The sequence below is a fragment of the Stegodyphus dumicola genome, chromosome 3 (assembly GCF_044657685.1).
Source record: "Stegodyphus dumicola isolate Sdum_Otavi_A_Nest chromosome 3, ASM4465768v1".
NCBI lineage: Eukaryota > Metazoa > Arthropoda > Arachnida > Araneae > Eresidae > Stegodyphus > Stegodyphus dumicola.
The window spans coordinates 16,852,318-16,871,824 of NC_140770.1; the positions used below are offsets into that span (position 1 = coordinate 16,852,318).

General features: G+C 31.0%; 1 protein-coding gene across 1 annotated transcript in view; it reads left to right on the forward strand.

Moving 5' to 3' along the window:
- LOC146997921 (uncharacterized) overlaps window positions 1-19,507 on the forward strand; it is a 36,791-nt gene that overhangs the window by 6,853 nt on the left and 10,431 nt on the right. Inside the window, exons 3-6 of the mRNA XM_085812308.1 lie at window positions 5,310-5,408; window positions 5,848-5,925; window positions 6,631-6,845; window positions 9,119-9,194. Coding sequence (XP_085668434.1) covers window positions 5,310-5,408; window positions 5,848-5,925; window positions 6,631-6,845; window positions 9,119-9,194 — 468 coding nt within the window. The remainder of the gene's footprint in view (window positions 1-5,309; window positions 5,409-5,847; window positions 5,926-6,630; window positions 6,846-9,118; window positions 9,195-19,507) is intronic.

The window sequence follows — 19,507 nt, forward strand, 5'->3', positions numbered from 1 at the left end:
GTTGGCTTACTTTTAAATGTTAGAGTGTGTTGAGGTAGAGCTCGATAATAAAGAGCAGCAGTGTTAAAAATTTAATACAGTTTGTATTCTTGCAAAAGTCCGGCTAAATTCTTTTGTGTCTAGTTATCGGCTTCATTAGTGTCTGCATCTTGTTTCTCTCCATTTAATATTCTGAAAATGATACTGTTTCTTTCTTTCCATCTTGTGAAACTCCTCTTCCAGCATTTTGGCAATATCTGTTGCCTTTTGGTTTGGTCTGGTTTATGTGATTTATGTGACATGAGACATGATGGTTTACGTGACATGAGACATTTGCAGTTGCCATCAATTCATCCGAAACTGTCTCTCTTCTTTTCAACAACATACATAATGCAGATTGTGAGATTCCAAGTTGTGCAGAAGCTTCACGTTAACTGCCTAAGAGGAGGGGTGCCTTCGTGCAAAACTTTCTAAGGAGAATTGGCTTGTATACATGTTACACATTGGGAAAAACTACCTGTTGCCTTGCTTTTTGATACAAGATTTCTCGTGACATCGGCCTTCTTGTCCTGGCATTTCGAAAGCACATCAAGAGGGCAGTTTCTACATTGGTAGACTTTCCACTTCACTTCTGCTGACATGAGACATTTGCAGCTGCTATCAATTCATCTGAAATTGCCTCTCTTCTTTTCAATAACATACATAATGCAGATTGTGAAATTCCAAGTTGTGCAGAAGGCTCTACGTTGGCTGCATTTTGGTAAATCATCATATTTCTTCAATAATTTTTTTTTATCGCTTGTTATTTTAAGTCTTTGTGTTTGCACATTTTGAGGGACGATCAAACAACACAAGCACAGTGCTGATTTGTGAACATGAACGAATTGCATGAGCTAAAAAAGTCAATTTTTTATACAGATTCTCCCTTGCTTCTTTTTTTTCCCCTCTGCTCCCCCCCCAACTGATCTGAGTCTGTTCTGACAAAACTCTTGTCAGCCAGCCAGCCCCACCCATGATTGATCCAGAAAATTCTAGCATTTGCACCTCCACATGCGAAAGTGAATCAACTTTAAATAAAATCACTAAATTTGAAACACAAACTTTGGGTTTTGATTTTATAATTTTAAAAGGGATTTGACTTTTATGAGCAATAGCATTGATTTTATTAAGAGGTTATTTTATAATGATACTGTATATATTTGAATTCATTCTTTGGATTTTGATTTGAATAAACAGTTGATTTTATAATGCAGTGATTTTATTAGGCGGTATCCACTGTAGTGTATGCTATTGTTTATGGAATGCGTCATTTAAATCTCCATGTCTAGTTTATATTTGCTGTAGTATATTTTGCCAAACCAGTTTTGAGTTGTCTTTTCTACATAAACTAAGCTGTATGTCAATAACAGCGTGAATAATTCTTCTTTTCACTGATTCAAGAATTGATGGTTTATTGCTGTAGACAATAGACTACAGCCACCTGACTAGATTTCATGGACGAACTGTCCATTCAATGTGTGGCCACGTATACGTATCTGCCACTGAAAATAATGTAATGATGACCGGGCTATGCCCTAACAAAAAAAAAAAAAAAATCACATAATCTTGGAAATCAATTTACAAGTCCATTTCTCAAAGTAATTACATCATTGAATTTTACTTTCAATAAATCAAATGTTTCTTGGGAAGTGCATATTGTCTCGAAGCCAAATATAATTCATATCAAGATTTTGTGTATTTGGAAGCAAATAATCATCAGTCATGGCATTATCATACACACCATTGACAGTAACTTGCACTATCACCTTGTTCTGAAAAACATTTTATGAAATTCAGCAGACAATCAACACACTTTAATTTTGTTTCAGTTGACAAATCATTTTTAGATTGCTTTTGCCTCAAATTCTGCAGTTTTGTTTATTAACAAAGCTATTCATTCCAAAATGAGCTATGTTGCTGAATACATTTTTTTTTTGATAAAAAGTCGGTTCTTGCCTGGATGTAAATGGAAGTTGGGACATAAAATTCATCATGTTGATATTGCTTAAAGATTCAACTCATGTTAATATGACAAGACTGATAAATTTGTGTCGCTGGTGACCTTTTCAAGAGTAGGATCTTTGCTTTATTTTGTGTAGAAGCTGTTTATCCAGTTCTTGAATTGCCATGAGTGTATTTTTGTTGAAAATCCTGAATGATGCATAAATTTCATTCATCGTTTATCATCAAACAGTGTAATAAATTTATTGTTGATCATATCATTTATTGCCTGATTATGCTGACCATATAATGGGAAAGTATCTTTTACAGACCTATTTTGTTTCTCAAGGTAAGTTTTTGCAGTTTCATAGCACTAGTCAAACACAGAATGTTAAATTGTTAGTTGCATAATATCAATAAAGGGTTGCCCCCCCAAAAAAAACCCTTCTCAAATATCATAACAATAAAATTTTGACATCCGTTATGAAAATCCCAATTAAGTGCCAACATGTTCACTTGCCTATATTTTTTCTGGCTCCCCCCCCCTTTTTTTAGTAAGAGAAGACTCCCAGAATTTCATCACTTCAGCCTATTTAATAAATTGCTAAGGTTATAAAAATGTATAGATCCCAATATTAAAACTGTGTGTCTTATAATTTTAGTGTAAATGTAATTTTTAACAGTCACACTTAGAGTGTATTGTTTTTAAGTATTATTATATATGATTATTACAGCATTACCTGCCTGTAGAATATAGGCACAATTCATTTATTAGTTAATTCATACAACTGCTTTTATGCTGTGGTTGTAATGTTTATTAATAAAAAGAACCATTACTAATTTTTGGCATGAAAAAACATGCAATTATTTTACGTAATATGTATATTAAACTGTATAACTTTTTAGACCTTTAGTAGTTTTCATGAATGCAAGTGTTCTTTTATGGCAATTTTTTTTAGTGTTAAATTTTTCTGTGATAAAATTTAAATTTGAGAAAATTTATAACTTGAGATAGTTGCTTAACCAGTTATAAATAACTGGAGATAAGTTATTTAAAAAGCAAGTAAAAAAAATTGTGTGGATAAGAATAATTTAAAAAAAATGACTGTTATTAATTACAAATAGAAATTAATATAGAAATTCAGAGCAAACACTATGTACTGTGGCGTGTATATAATGTATATATGTATATAGCTTGTAATAGTAAAAATAATTATATCTTTGATACTATTCATTGCTTATTCATTTCTAATTAAAATTATGTGTTATAAGGAATGTAAGTATTCTGGGTATTTGCATATTATTCCATCGTGGAATAAACTGTTGCCAAATAGTTTATGATTTAGTGCCATTTATGAATAAATGTGACATCACAGCACACTCATAGCATTTGCACTTTCATTTGATGTAACCCCGATGGATTATCAATAAGCCAGTTTTTATGCACAAGGACATAAATTAATTGTTATTAATGAATTTTTTCTTACATTATGAAAAAAAATAAGGTGCTACTTTGGTAGACGATTGATCGGATTTTAGCGATTATTTATTTAATTTTTTTTAAATTTATTTATTTATTTATTTATTTATTTATTTATTTATTTTTTGATCAATACGACTTATGGTAAACCCATTGCTGGACAAGTTATTTATGGTAACTGATACTTTGTTGTCATTTTATTTAAAAATAATGTGTTTTATTATGCATAAATTATGTGTTTTAAATTAAATTTAATCTAATGTTTTAAACTTTTTTTATTGCTGTTAAATATTAAAATACAATTTAATTTTGCTTTTTTTTTAAAATGATTTTATTATGTATGATTATTTAAATGGTTTTAATTCTATGTGTGATGTAATCAGCTTCTTGATTGGTTATTGAAAATTTGTGCATTACCATACCATTTTAAAATTTTATTATTCATCTCTTCAAATTCCTTAGATTTCAAAGCGAATGGATATGTCTGTTTCGAAGATGAATGTTGTTATTGGTAATTACCAAAAATTATTGTTATATCAAAAAAATTGTCCTTTGAGATTTTATTTTGGCCAACCTGGCTTTCTTATCAAAGATTTATTTATAAATTGTTACAAGGGTCAGAGGAAATTTATTTAAAATTTTTGGAGGAAACCTTGCTAATTGCTTCTTCAGTGAAGTGCAACAGATGTGGATCATAGATGAAGATCATTAAAAGAGCCGATTCTGAGGACGGCTATATTTAGCATTGTGGTTTCGGTGGAAGAAATAACTGCTGTAATGGTAAAAAAAGTATTAGACTTTCCTCCTATTTTACCAGCAGATTTTTTTCATTGATATCTAAATTATGATTACCATTTTTTGTGGTACTTATCAATATACAACAGGTTAAGTACTCAAAAAAATGTAAGTACATATTTTACTTTATAATTGTATACGTCAATTTTTATTAAAAAAATTAATACAATGTGTTTTCAAAAATTGCTGAGATATTTATTGCCACATATGTTTTAATGTTAAATATTTATATCCTATAAAACTTATTTTAAAGTATTTGAATTAAAGTAATATTTTAATTCTTTTAAACATTGGTATGATGTTTTTAATTCAATATTCAATTTAAGTAATATTTTAATCCAATTAAACATTGGTGCAGTGTTTCTATAGCGGAGTTTTTATTCTATTTTTCTATATGAAAGTAGTAATTTAACCTTACTTTAAAATTTTATACTCGTAGTAAATGTGTTTATTTACATTTGCCTGCCATCTTTAAAAATAACGTTTTCAACAAAAAATTAACTCATTATTTTTAATGATATTTATTTTTTTAAAGTTTCGAATACTTTACTATGCATAAAACAGCATTTTTCAAGATGGCTGATAATTGTAAAAACTGCGCCAACATAAATTGCCAAAAATCCGTGCAACCGCCTACCAAAGTAGCAGCAAAAATAAATTCATAGAATCATATTTGTGACCAAACCACAGTTCATTTATGAGGAGTCAAAAGAAATAGCAGCCACAGCAGTAGTTATTTTGTGGATTCTGCAAAGAGACTGGCAATGTTTTATTGCAAGAGTTGCAGATAGATTCGCAGCTTAGAATAGCATGTGAATGAATAAGGCAACTTCGGCAAGATCTTCGTCAATTTTCATAATTCAGTGGTAGCCAACTTACGTGGATGACATGGTAATTAAACATGGTAATACATAAGTACTGTATTCCGTTATGTATAACGTACAAGTTTTAAAATTATGAATTAACTAAATATATAAAGGAGTCTAAAACTTATGCTCATGAGATTTAATTCTTAAAAATACCCCATTATTTTGACATATTTCCAGTAATGGTATTTTATGTTAATCATTTTCAGTAGAAGGGGAAAACTATGATTTATGCATTATTAAAGACAAATCTGCAAATGCTGAAAATCAGTCTGCAGGTGATTCTGAAGATTATATATCTGATGAAGGTAAATGTCAGCTCTTTTTTTTTTTTTTTTTTTTGTGTGTGTCTGTGTGTATGTTATAATTTATTTAGTTTATAACAAAATATCACTAATAGTATTGCTAGAAAAAATTAAAAAATTAACCTGCTGAAAAAATACCTGATAATTTTAATATTTAAGACTTATCTAATTTTTAAATTAGAAAATTTAGAATTAATATGTGTCATTTTTAGTGGCTTAATTGATTTTATATTTGGGGATTTTGTGCTTGCAATCCAGGTGTTAATTTTGAGTTTCATTTTGATAAAATTAGAAATGAATAACATAAATATTTAATAAATAATAATAAAAATTTTTTGTATTTGTGTGTAATGTGTAATTGTATTTGTGTGTAAGTGTAATGTGTATTATTTTACTAATTTAAATATATAATCCAAGTATTTTAATGTCTTTTTTGTCCCAGCAAAGTGCCTTCCGGATGTAGCTGCTAGTGATTTATATGCGTGTGAAAAGTCTGGGTATTTAGATAAGAAAAAAAGAGGCAAGTTTGATATATTTGTTTTCTTAAATGTTTTGAAAGTTAGCACATGTGCTTCTTTTTTTAATGAAACGTTAATTTGAATGCCATATTGTTTCGACTGTAAATTATCTGGTACTTACGTATTATCGCAACCAGGTTGACGCTATTCGTAAGTTTTGACGCTATTTGTAAGTTTGAGTAAAAAAGTATGAATAGAAAGAAAATGTACATTTATTAATTACAGATAATTTTTAATACAGTTTTTTATATTATTTTCTTTTAAAATATAAACTAGCAATTAAACCCTTCCGGTTTCGAATTTGAATAAGTTGCAGAATTATTTTTTCGGCGGAAATCTTTTGGCTATTGCTTTTAGCACTGATTAAAAACCGTATTCGCCATATCCGTGTACATGCCGACTTATTTTTACTTAAAACATCTGAGAGTTGCACAAAAATGGCATTGCGCACACTCTTCACTTTATCCATGTACACTGCTATTTTCTCATCAATTACAAAAATTTTCACGAAAATGCAGGAAAATTTTGTGAATCTCCACATGCTCTTTTTACAAAACTACGTATAACACGTAGGGTTGCCAAATTTCGCAATTTATGCAAATTTTGACCTGGTTGCGATAACACGTAAGTACCAATTATCTTAATCTTTGTTCTTTCAACATAGTATTGTATAATATTATTTTTTTAAAAATAATTTTACATTTTAGATAGCATCAAAGGGTGGTTGAATCCATTTCAAAAACGGTGGTGTGCTATTCAAGATGGAGTTATGTATTACTATGAAAAATCTTCTGATCGTAAACAAAGGGGAAGTATAGTATTGTTGGGTTATGAGGCAAGAGCTCTTTCCGAAGATGTCAAAGATGGAAAAAAATATAATCACTGCTTTGAGTTAGTGTGCCCTGGCAAACGAACATATCAGGTATAATGTTTCTTTAATTGTAATTCAATTTTATAAAAATTATTGCTCATTATAAGTAACTCTGTTTTTCAGTCCTTTTTTTCCTTGCTTTTTTAAATATTTTATTTCTATCCGTTATGCTTATGTATTTTTAACAAATTTCTCAGTATTATATAATTTGTAGAGTTCTTATTTAAACATGGATTGATTGTTTTTAAATTCATTATTTTGTGTTTGCCAGACTTAAATCATATTAGCCTGATCTAATGGTTAAATCTTGGATAAAATATTTTGTATTTAAAAAAAATTTGAATCAGAAATTTTTTATTTTGTATTGGTTCAAATTTGTAAGTAGTAGAACCAGTTAAAATGAATCAAAGGGTTGCATGATAAATTTTTGTTACAGACAAAAGTTTGTTTATTATTTTTTATTATGGTTCTAAAGAATTATCACTTTCTTTATTTGTGCTTTTGTGAAAGTGATTATCATAGCAATAGCAAAAAATGCAATAGCTTTTACAGGGAGGGGCACCCAAACTAAAATATGATGGACAATAATTCACTATGACCTAGATTTGATTGAATTGGGAGAGGAAAGGGGAAAGGCTCTTTAAGTTGAGGAGAATATACAGAATTTTTGCATTTCTCATGCATGCTGTTATGGTGTGAGTTGTTAGTACATCCATCCAGTACTTGGAAGATCCATCATTCAAATTCCATTGATGGCACATTTGGTTTTCCATGTTTCCTATAAAAAAAAATCCTAGTAATCCTTGCATTATATATATATATATATATATATTAATTAATTTGTTTCTGGTTACTGTTTGTAAAATTAGCATTAAATTATGTATCCAAGTTATACTTTCTGAAATTATTATTGGCATGAAACTCGGTTTTGAGTAAATTATCATCTGGCACAGCATAACCTGAAAATTTATGAATTATAATATTCTGATCATATATCCAGGTATACTATTTCACGAGTTCTTATGTATAAGCTGCTGCTGGTGCCTAGTTAATTTTGTTTTTGAGAGTTTGGCGTACAAAATTTTTATTAATTAATTGGGTACTGAAAATTTGACTTCTCCTGCTATTTTGGTAATGCAGGTTTCTGCAAGCATTGTTGGAATCTTGGACAATTTTATCCATCATGCCCCTTTCTTCTTGAAAATTTGACTGATGTTTAACTCTTTCACCAGTGTTAAATAACAATATTGAATTATTGGTGAATTATCGCGCACGTGATATTACCTGCACTTTATTTTGACATATCTATGGCAATGGATATCTGCGAGAGAGGAGTGGTGACGAAGGAAAATGAGTTACCGTGAAGAGTACACTTCGTGGTAGTGTCAGCAGGCGAAAAATAGCAGAGATTTCGTAGTGGCAAGAGTATCCAGAAAGAACGCAGTGGTCGCATGATTTTTAGGGTCCAATCCAGTGAGGCATAATGAAGAGGCAGGTTCATTAGCTGGAGCTTAATCCTGAGTACTTGAGAGTTTCAGGGCAGCTAAGTGGCTACGGGAGCCAATCCGAAACTTGGGCTAGGAATTCATCTCTATTGGTCCTCAGAGGTCATGTGACGCCAGTGTTAAATAGCTCCGTACTCTTGTTATCAGGACCAGATTTAGAAATGTATGTATAGTCAAAAGTCATTAATTCGGTAACCCATAATCCGAAATGATCTATAATCCGGACATCAAAGCTACAAACTTTCTGCGCATGTGTCGCATTGATGCATGCGCATAGGCGTTTACGCATGCGCGTGATTGAGCTCGTGAATGGCAATAGAGAAGCATGTATTTATTGGCAAGTTACCATTGTACCTTATTCCAACTGAAATTCTTCATAGCAGCTAATGCACAAATGCCAGTTTTGTTATTAGAAATCTGATAAAAAGTCCAGATCACCTTATTACAAAACTGATGCTAAAACTTTAATGAGTGTGACTGTATTATTTTGATGATAATTTTGAACATCTGTACTATTCATCGCATAGTGGTTTTTACTTTATAGTCTTATGTGATTTAGAATTACTATAGTATAGAGAAAGAAACTGGTGACCAATTTAAACAAAATTATATGTTTAAGAAACATAAAATTGAATTTGTACCATATAATGCTTTTAGAAATTGGGAGAGAAATTATTAATTTGATATTTAAAATAAATTTTTAGATATGAAAAAGTGTTAATTAATGGTCTAACTGAATAATACTAATGTTCTTGTTCTTTTGCTTATAAATTTAGAAATCAAACACATTTGAAATTTTTTTCCTTTTCTTTTTCTCAGTTTTCTGCATCATCTGAGACTGATTTAAAGCAATGGGTAGCTGCTGTGGAAAAGAATAGTAAAGTTGCACCTTCAGGTAAATATATATTTCTAAATAATTATTTAATTATTATATGTGCAGATGCTTTCTGATAACGATTAACTATTACATTATTTACTTTATTTTAAGGTTATGTTTTAACTGAAGCTGGATTGAAGCACTATATTGCCCCATATCAGTAATGCTTAAGTGGAGTTGTAAAACCTTCTCAATTTTCCTATATGAAATTCATATTTCTTTAGCTCAGGAATAATTCCTGTAAAATTCTGCTTCAAGAAAAAATACAGATGGAAACATCTGGATTTATATTTATTTCTTTACAGTTTGGGCTCATTTTTCATAGCATGTTAACCCTTTGTCGTTCGCGATACTACTTTTATAATTTTTTAACTAAAAAACTCTGGAAATTGAATATTATGATCCTAGAGACAAATAATATATGAATTAAAAAAAATGTACTCTTGCCCATTTATCTGTGGGTGGTGGTCGCACTGTGAAACCACTGCGCATCTAGGACTTTGAAACTTACTGAGGTAGTAAGGGAAAATACTTACCTTTTTCCATGTGCATTTCCAATAAATGACGGAATTTGCAAATTAAAAAAAAAATGTATGTAAGATTTGCATTATATGTAATTTTTTTACATTATTTTACAAAGTTAATCGTCAGAAAAAATTAAAAATAAACGTTTATGTAATTTTTCCATAGCAGTGAAAACATAAGAACCTACATAATAAGGATGTTCAGATAAATGGATTTAAAAAACTCAGTAAAGTAAGGATAAGAAAAAAAAATTCAGCATTTTTTTTAAATGTCAAAGAACAATTTTTCTTTGTGACACTGTTCAAAGCATGTTTTGTCTTTTTGGTACACTGCTCAAAAAAAAAAATGGGACAGTCCTATATCTCCCGATCTACTGGGCCGATTGACAAAATTCAAATTGTGTTCTTCATGTCTCGAAAGCGCGACTTAGGATATATATTAGATTTATATATAGCACTATTCTAACATAGGTATTTTGACACAAAATCGGACTTTTTCTGAAATAACATACCAATTTTTTTACATATTTCGATTTTACGACTCAAATTACGCCTAAATATGAAATTTTGTAAAATTTGGAGCGAAATTTACGGAGAAATTCACAAATTTATGTTGGCACTTTTTTGTCAGTTTGCGCCAAGTATACTTCACTTGGCGAACTTCTTAATATATGGCAACCTAGTTTCCTTAGGAAAAAAAGTCACCATCGTTCCTTTTTTCCAAATAATATTCTTTATATTATATTTTTAATTATAACTTATTATTTTAAGTAATTTTTTCTTTTCGAATTTCATTTTAATTGTTTAAGTTGCAAGTTTTTTTTTTTTTTCGAATAACTGTTTTAAAATTTTCTATTTACCTATTCGAACTGCGTAAATAAAGGTGAAGCGTTTATTTATTTATTATTTTTTTTTTTTCAAATAGTTTTCTTTATATATATTTTTCGTCATAGCTATTATTTTAGGTCATTTTTAAATTTTTATACTTTTATTTTAATTGTTTGTGTTGCATTGTCTCTTCAGATAATTGTTTTAAAATTTTCTATTTATTCCTTCGAACTGAGCATTTTAAATATATTTATTAATATCAATTTTCCAGAATTTGATTTTATTTATTTGAACTGCGTTTTTTTCGGAAGAATACTTTGTAACCCAGACTACGATGCGTTTGAAAACTGCATATTATATTAAAAGAGAAAATACAGTAAAGCACAGTTTTACACGCCTTTCAATGTTCCGTTCAGAAAAAATATATATAAATAAGAGAGATGTATAACCAATATTTTAACTTAGGATGACTTGCATACACTGCTTTAAACAGTTTTATCATTGTGCCCATTGCTTTACACAATTTTATTCTACATTTGGTTTCTTAAAATGTTATTCATATTTTAGTCAAATATTTTATTTTTGAAATCGCAAGAATCAAATATCATAAGATTGAAAAGTTTTAAATTTAAAAAAACACGAATACTAAATTTTACGAAAAAATTTATTTTTCTTCTCTGTTTCTTTAAGCATTCTGAAAGTATATTGAAAAGTATCTAACTTTTCGAAACATTTTGGTATTTCTGACAATAATTTTAAATAAAGTTATCGCCTTCCATTTCATAAAGGCCCACAAACGGCCGAGCGGTAAAGTTGCTGAACACTGGTAGTTCACTCCGGGGTTCGAACCCCGGTAAACGGCTGGTTGCATGGGCGTTTTCGTGGATTTTCTCGTGTGTGCCGCGTATGACAGCTGGTTTCCCTTAGAAAGTTCTTCACGAAGTATTTCGTCAGAGCCTTTATCAGTCTTTAGAGGCTACACATTTTGAAGGTATGAGATGAAAGGAAAGACTGGTTTCATCAAAAGGTTTTGGTTTATTTTATTATGACAAAGCACACTACGGCTATCTGCCTAAGGGGAGGGATGCCTTCCTGGAGGACTTTCTAAGGGAAACTGGCTCGCATACACGTTACACATGGGGGAAACCACGAAAACGCCCATGCAGCCAGCCCATTCGCGGGATTCGAACCTCGGACCGAACTACCAGTGTTCAGCGACTTTACCGCTCGGCCGCTGTTTCATCAGGAAGGGAAAAAAACATCTTTAAGTGACATCCACATTCATCACTGGATAAACTCCTGAATCTTCAAATAATTCGACTGAGGAAATCATGGGATTCACCATTTGTGATACGGTATGATGTTCTATAACGTAATTTACACAATCATATAGTTTAAAACCAGTCGCTCTTCACTTTAATCTGCAATGATATCGTTTTGTCTTTTCTGTTAACACAAGCTCAATTGATGGTATTTGCTGGTGTACTCGTCCAAGTGTTTTCTCTTTGAACACCTAAATTCTTTGAAGTATCCTGAAAGTATATTCGAAAGCGTCCAACTTTTTGAACATCTTGGTACGTCTGACAGCCAAATTTCCCTGCAAATTTTTGCTTACTTTTCTCCCTAATTTTCTTCTTTCCTTCTACAGTTATTTTCAGTGCTCACACAAGAAAATTAAGATTTTTCGACTGCTAGACTTCCATACATTTTGCATTCTTGTCAATTTTTTAAAATATCAATTATATGAATTGCGTTTCAGCTAAAGACAGCTTTTCATTTTCTAGTCATTTTAGCTATAAATAAAGTTTAAAGCGAAGTCCAAAGGATAAATATTTTAATTAAAAGATTTTTGCTAAATGACAAAGAAATAAAACAGTCCAGCAGGGTTTATTCTGTACCACAGAGTAACCCGATTCTTATATCGGCTGAAACAATCTAAATCATATTAAAGATCATGTTTTTTTTATACAATCTATAACGCGAGAGAAAAATTAGCTTCTTAAAACATGCTTTCTAAGAGAATTAATATAAAAATTTATATTTATATATATATTTTTTAAAGTTGGGACTTGAACCAAACTATCAGACTTTTAAAGCTTATTTTACATGGTGGTTATTATTAAAGTTCCACTTTGAAGTGGTCATAAAAGGAAAACTACCGGACCAAATGTTATCAAACTTGGGAATCGTGTAAAGGAGGTTATGAGAATTTATTTTCGGCGGGAAAAAAAAGAGTTCAAAAACTCACCATCGGGGGGAAAATGGCGCTGTATACAATATTGTTAAATGAAATAAGACACGAAAACATTTGTTTAAAATGTGTTTAATATTTTCCGAAACGTGTTACAAAGCATGTTCAATGTAGCGTCCAGCATTTTCCGAAAGCAAGTTAAATCATGTTACTGCATTCTCAACAGCAGCTCTTAGCATATCAGGTTTGGTTTTGGTTTGGTTTATTAGATTACGGCAAAGCACTCGAGGGCTATCTGCCTTAAGGGAGGGATGCCTTTGTGGAGGACTTTTTAAGGGAAACTGGCTCGTATACACGTTACACATAGCATATCAGGAGGAATGTTATCAGTGTATCAAATTTTTCATTTCTGCCAAATTGTTTAGATTATCACCATAAACAGTGCTTTTGAGATAACCTCATAGACAAAAGTCACAGAGGTTGAGGTCTGGTGGGAAGAGGGGAAGTGTTGGCCTATAAGACGTTCTTTCGTGAAATGTTGCCTAAGTAACTAGTGATTTGCGATCTCACATTTTCTAATCGCTTAATTCGTGTTTTTCATGGACGAAATTCTCACTTACAGGGATGGCGCACTCGATATTTATCGAATTTAACGTCTTTAAATGGTAATTTGCCTACTTCAAAGTTTCTTAAGGGTATACAACATATTAAACCCGTTTAACAAAAGGTTAAGTTAGATTCCGACCCATATTTTGTTTAACAATATTGCATACAGCGCCATTTCCCCCCTGGTGGTGAGGTTTCGAACTTCCTTTTTTTCGCGGAAAATAAATTCCCATGACCTCCTTTACATGATTTCCAAGTTTGATAACATTTGATCCAGTAGTTTTCCTTTTATGACCGTTTCAATGTGGAACTTTAATTATAACCACTCTGTATATTATTAAATTTTAATTTGAAGCTATGCGTTATATGTATACCATGCGCAAAATTTTCGCTTTTATGGAAAAATAAAAAATCGATAATACTTAGTATAATGGACCAAAACTGAAAACATTTCCCCTCCCTCCGAAAATAAAATATTGAAACTTCGAACTTGAATTTATTGGGTTATCGAAATATTTAATTTGACTTATCTTCTAAGTCCTAGTTCCGACAACAATTCCGTCAAAAATTCCGAATTACTTAAGCTAAAGTAAAAGATTTAGTATATATTCACTGTATGTTAATAAAGTAATCAAAGTGTAATAAAAATAGATTATAGAATTTACGCTGATGTAACTTTTTGTCTGACTGCACAACATGTAATGGAAGAGAAGGTTTGTAGAGATCTGTTTTTGACATGCCTCTAAAAGTAGATGTCATATTAATTTTGTCTCTTCAATGTCAAAAAACTTTCCTTTGAGAGGCAACTTGTTTTTGGAAAAGAAAAAAATTCACAAGAAGATAAATTTGAAGAACATGCAGGACGATTGAGTACACATACTTATTTTCGGAACACAAGCGGTTCTCCGACTGGTTATTGAATAATGAAACAATGCATTGTCATGCAATACAAAGCATTTGGAATACGTTTTCTGGCTGAATAACATAAGATTAAAAGTCATCTGCTTAATTCACATCCATTTACAAGTCAACTACTCAGGCAATTGCAGAATCGTTTTGATCCTGAGCTTGTAAGACAAACCTAATATCACTGGATTTAAACACTTCTTTAATCTTCCGAGAACGTTCCTTCTTTAGCTCATATTTTAAGAATATTAAGTGAATGCAATTATTGCCAAAGAAATTGAATATTCATTTGCAAATAAAATATTAAATTGGAGCCTCATCAGTTGCCTAGCATTTGAAAAAAAAAAAAAAAGATTTTTAAATACTAATTGTTTACTGCTCAGTCTAACCCAGGCTGCATGGTTGGTTTTCGTAGTTTTTTAGGTTCTCTTTACAAAGATTCTCTATGAAAGCATCTTAATCAAATAGCTCCCATGTTCTTTCTATGTTCCAATAACCAACTAACCTAGTTTAAGCGTGATTTCCAAGTGAAGTTACTAGTAAAATCCGAATACTCATTAAAAATCATGTAGCTAGCCAATCGGGAGTAACATGAAAGATACGGCGCCAATAATTGAAATGTTGTTACGGTACGCTGTTTCTTAACTTCTTAACTTAGATGGTCATTCCTTAATTAAATAGCCCACCAAAGGCCGAGCGGTAAAGACGCTGAACACTGGTAGTTCAGTCCGAGGTTCGAATCCCGCGAACAGGCTGGCCGCATGGGCGGTTTCGTGGTTTTCCCCATGTGTAACGTTTATACGAGCCAGTTTCCCTTAGAAAGTCCTCCACGAAGGCATTTCTTAAGGCAGATAGCCCTCATGTGCTTTGCCATAATTAAATAATCCAATCCAATCCTTAATTAAATATAATTGATTTGTAAATTCTACTAGAACTAACGGTAAGAATTGAAGTGGAAATAAGTAATATGGTGTGCAATCTTGATTAATATAAAATTAAAAATATTTGCATAGAAAAATGTTTGCATTCAGACAGAAAGTTTTTTGAAATATTTGCAATTACTTTATAAGAAGGATTTATTAATAACCGTAATAATTACTTATTATATTACTGATGATTAGGATTCAGTTCTTGACAATTACATTCTAAATTAGAATTTTAAGGGTATAATGAAAATACGCTACGCACAAAAATACATTTTAGGAAAAAAAATGAGTTGATTTTTTATGTTTTAAAACTTCTTAAATTCATTTAGTAAACATTGTATCCTCGTTGTTTATTGAATCCAGAATGTTGGGTGTCGTTTATATAATTATTCTTACTTGTCCACAGAATCTGCTGACTTATCCAGCCATTAAGTAACTGCAGATCATTTCTACATAACCATTGAACTTCCATTAATTCATTCTCTAGAGGGTTGTATGTTTATATCATAATTTGACTTTTATAAAAAATGATTATTCTAAATATTATGTTTCTATAAAAATATATTGTGCTTTAAAAATATGGATGATAATATCAGCCGCTCTTTCAGCCACTTCAAAAGCAACAGTTTGTTTAGAAATAAATTATGCAGTTAATGTCATGAAATTCAAATAAATATCAAACGAAAATTCTCAGTTTTAGACAATTCGATTTAAACGAAGTAAAGTAGCAGACGATAAAACGCCAAAGGTAAAAATTTACTCTTACAAAAACTTACTCTTAAATTTTTTAAAAAAAGAAAAGATACGAGAGAAATTAAAAAAAATAATTAAAAATTTGAATAATATCATCTATAATTTAAAAAATAGCCTTTCATATAGTATTAATAAATATTTATTACGCATCATTGAGGGAAAAAATGTCATATAATTAATTCTTCGTAAAATTTTACTTGAAGTTTAAGGTTAAAAATAGCTGTGGCAATTCAGTGTAACAAAAATCCATGAACCACATTTGGCGTTATTATCGCTCAAAAAAAAGGTGCCAAATTTCAAAACGCGAAATTATGTAAATTCGTGTATATCTTAGAAAATTTTGAATAAAAAGTCTAATTTTTTGCAAATATGCTTAAAAATACACCTACTTTAAGATGATGGTAAAACTTTTATAGGTTATAATTCAAAATTTTTTTCGAAAAATCTATAGAAATTATTTAAAAATAGAAATTTAAAAAATAAAACGCAAAAAATGGGTAAATTTTATTTGGAATGAACCAAAATTTCGAAATGTGAGAGAAAAAATCAAAAAAGTTTAATAAAAAAAGAGATATTAATAAATATTTGCCAAATTCAATTAACATTGAGGAGCTAAAATTTTGAGAGCTAATATTTTAAAAACTATTCGTACGATTTTTACAAAATTTGGTATTCTGGCATAATTTGAGTCGTAGAATCGAAATATGTAAAAAAATTGGTATGTTATTTCAGAAAAAGTCCGATTTTGTGTCAAAATACCTATGTTAGAATAGTGCTATATATAAATCTAATATATATCCTAAGTCGCGCTTTCGAGACATGAAAAACGCAGTTTGAATTTTGTCAATCGGCCCAATAGAACGGGAGATATAGCACTGTCCCATTTTTTTTTTTTGAGCAGTGTACATGCATAGACCCACATTGCAGATTTCGCACATGTATCTTGTTATGTGAGGTTTCTACCTTGTGCTACAAAATGTACAGTTCCTGGATCTACATTTTATCGGTATATGTCCAGCATTATTGAGTCTCTTTTCATCTGGCACATGAAATTTGTGGTTTTTTATGTTAATGGAGGGGGGGGGGCTTGGTCCTTTTTTCTTTGATATGGATCTTTCGTTTGAAATTCGTATTTATTTTATTTGTATTTCATCCCAAAATATATTGAAAGTATTTTTAACATAAACTTTTACACGATTTCTATTTTTAATTATAGTAAAATATATTTACATTATATTTAAACTACATGAAATAATTTATAAAATCACAATACTAGCATAGGAAACAAGCTTGCTGAGGTCAAAGAAAAATCTCTGAAAAAGAAAGACCTTTTCACTGGGCATATATTGTTAGTAATAAAATAACTCTGTGGTTTCAAAGTCCCTTATCTATATCCGGGTAAAAATAAACATTCCGATTTGAAAAGCAACAAACACCATTGTGAAAAGTAATGGTTTCAAGTCATGACCTCTGAGCCTCTAGATGATTGTAAGTATTGTGACACAATGCTCTAGTGGCTCACTGGTTGTGCTCTGAAACCACAAAGCAAATGCTATAAATATACATAGGTTTTTCTATATGTGCAGTTTAATTATTGCTTATGATAGAAATAATGATGTGCAATGAATAACTTTTGAAATTTAAAGTTGTTTATATTAATAAAGGGAAGTTATTTTGTCATATTGAAAATGAATTTTAAAAGGCATCTGATAAGAAGAGGAGAAAAAAATTAAAAAATTGGTGATTTCAAGGTGCGACCACCGCGCGTCAAAGGGTTAAGCAAACTGGTATAGTTAGCAGTTTTTGAGGGGTGGGTATCATGATTTTGTTTTGCAGTTTTCTAAAATGTTTCGAAGAGATATTCATTATTTAATTACAAAAAAAAAAAAAAAAAAGTTAAAGGATATAACCGAAGTAATGAATACTTTGGCTTAAGTTTCAATGCCTGAATACACATATTTTGAACTTAATTTCAAGGAAAACAGCAGCTGGTGTACATTTTAAATAAAACTGTCGATTTTGAGAGTGATTTGACAGGTTTCTCTTCTTCAGAAGCAGGGGGGGAAAGTGTATTCTGCTTCAGAGTGAAACATGTATTTTAGTCTAGAGTGTTAATGTATTTTGATTCAGAATGTATATTTGGTCCTAAGTGGAGAAGTAAAAAGGGAATGTATCAATAGTGTTGTGTTTCTACTTGTTCGTGGATTTGGAGTGATTGATGACAACACTTGATGAAGTATCAAAACACAGTTTATTTGCCAGTATTACTCAGAACAGTTCCAGAAAACATTTACAGTCATAAAAAATCTATGACAAGTACTCTGAAACAATCAGCAACACAGCCTTCAGACTATCAGGCTATACCAGTGAAGACAGCTTCATGGCAAAACACTAAACACAGCTCCTGACTCAGTCGATCGCTCTGGGAGCTCAACACACTCAAGGTAAAGCTCAATGATGCACACTCTTGCGATGCACTATTTCACGATTCACTCGACAACCAACTCGACAGTAGACTCACAATCAACTTGATACAACTACGAGACATTCTCGCGATGCAATAACTCGCGATATACTGCTGCTCCGCGTACAGGCAGGGTTTATATAGCTTTTGGGATGCTTTTGAGAACATTCTGGGCCAAACCGGAGAGGCTGCTACCATACATCCATTTGTTTCGGAAGAACAACTGTTTGGAACAATTTTTCTGCTTTGTCACAACAGTCAATCAGATCACTTTGGGGTTAACATGTAAAGGGGAAATTGGATCTCCATTACAAGCAAGCTGATAGCTGATTGGTTGAAAACGAACAACTTGCAATTTTTTTTTAAAGGAAAGAGAGAATCGTATGTCTTTTTTTCAATAGTAAACCAAGCAAAAAAATTGTCTGAAACAGTTATTCGTATGAAACAAATGCATCTGTGATATGGGCCTAAGAATTTGTTCCGGAATGTTCTCCATCTGTCTATGGCATATCGCCATCCGATAAATGGACAATTTTGCACTAAATATGGCATCCTGCCTTCTTTTGCCATTTGATGACAACCCTAAACTTGCTTTGTGGGAAAGCTATCTTACTGCCTCTGGATATTTCGTAACAATATATAGATTATTTTCATGTTTTCTTACATTTAGGTGCATTCTGCCAAAGAAGAATTCAGTGAGATACTATAAAGCTTTCCAAAGAAGGGGAAAATAAGAATAGGGAAAAGGGTCAGTAGAAGGGCTTATACTTGTTGCTAACAATGTAGTAGCATAATGTATGTAAATTTGTTTTCAGATTCATCATACAAATGCATATTTTGTTTAATAAAATGTAATGAATTTGTATATTTTGTATATAAAAGATTTATTTGAAAGACTGATATGCAGTTAAAAACTTCTGAAAGTAAATCCGTTAAAAAAATTTGTTGGATTGAAATTTGGCCACTGCCTTCAAAGTAATCTACTTGTGCTGCAATAGCCTAGTTCTTTGTTGTTTGAATATCTTATAAAAGGCCTGTTCTAACGTTCTGCTTTGCACCTGTGATTCACAGTGTATTTTTTCTCTGGTTTCAAAATATCTGTTCTTCTGCTAAACTCTAGTTCAGTAAGGGAA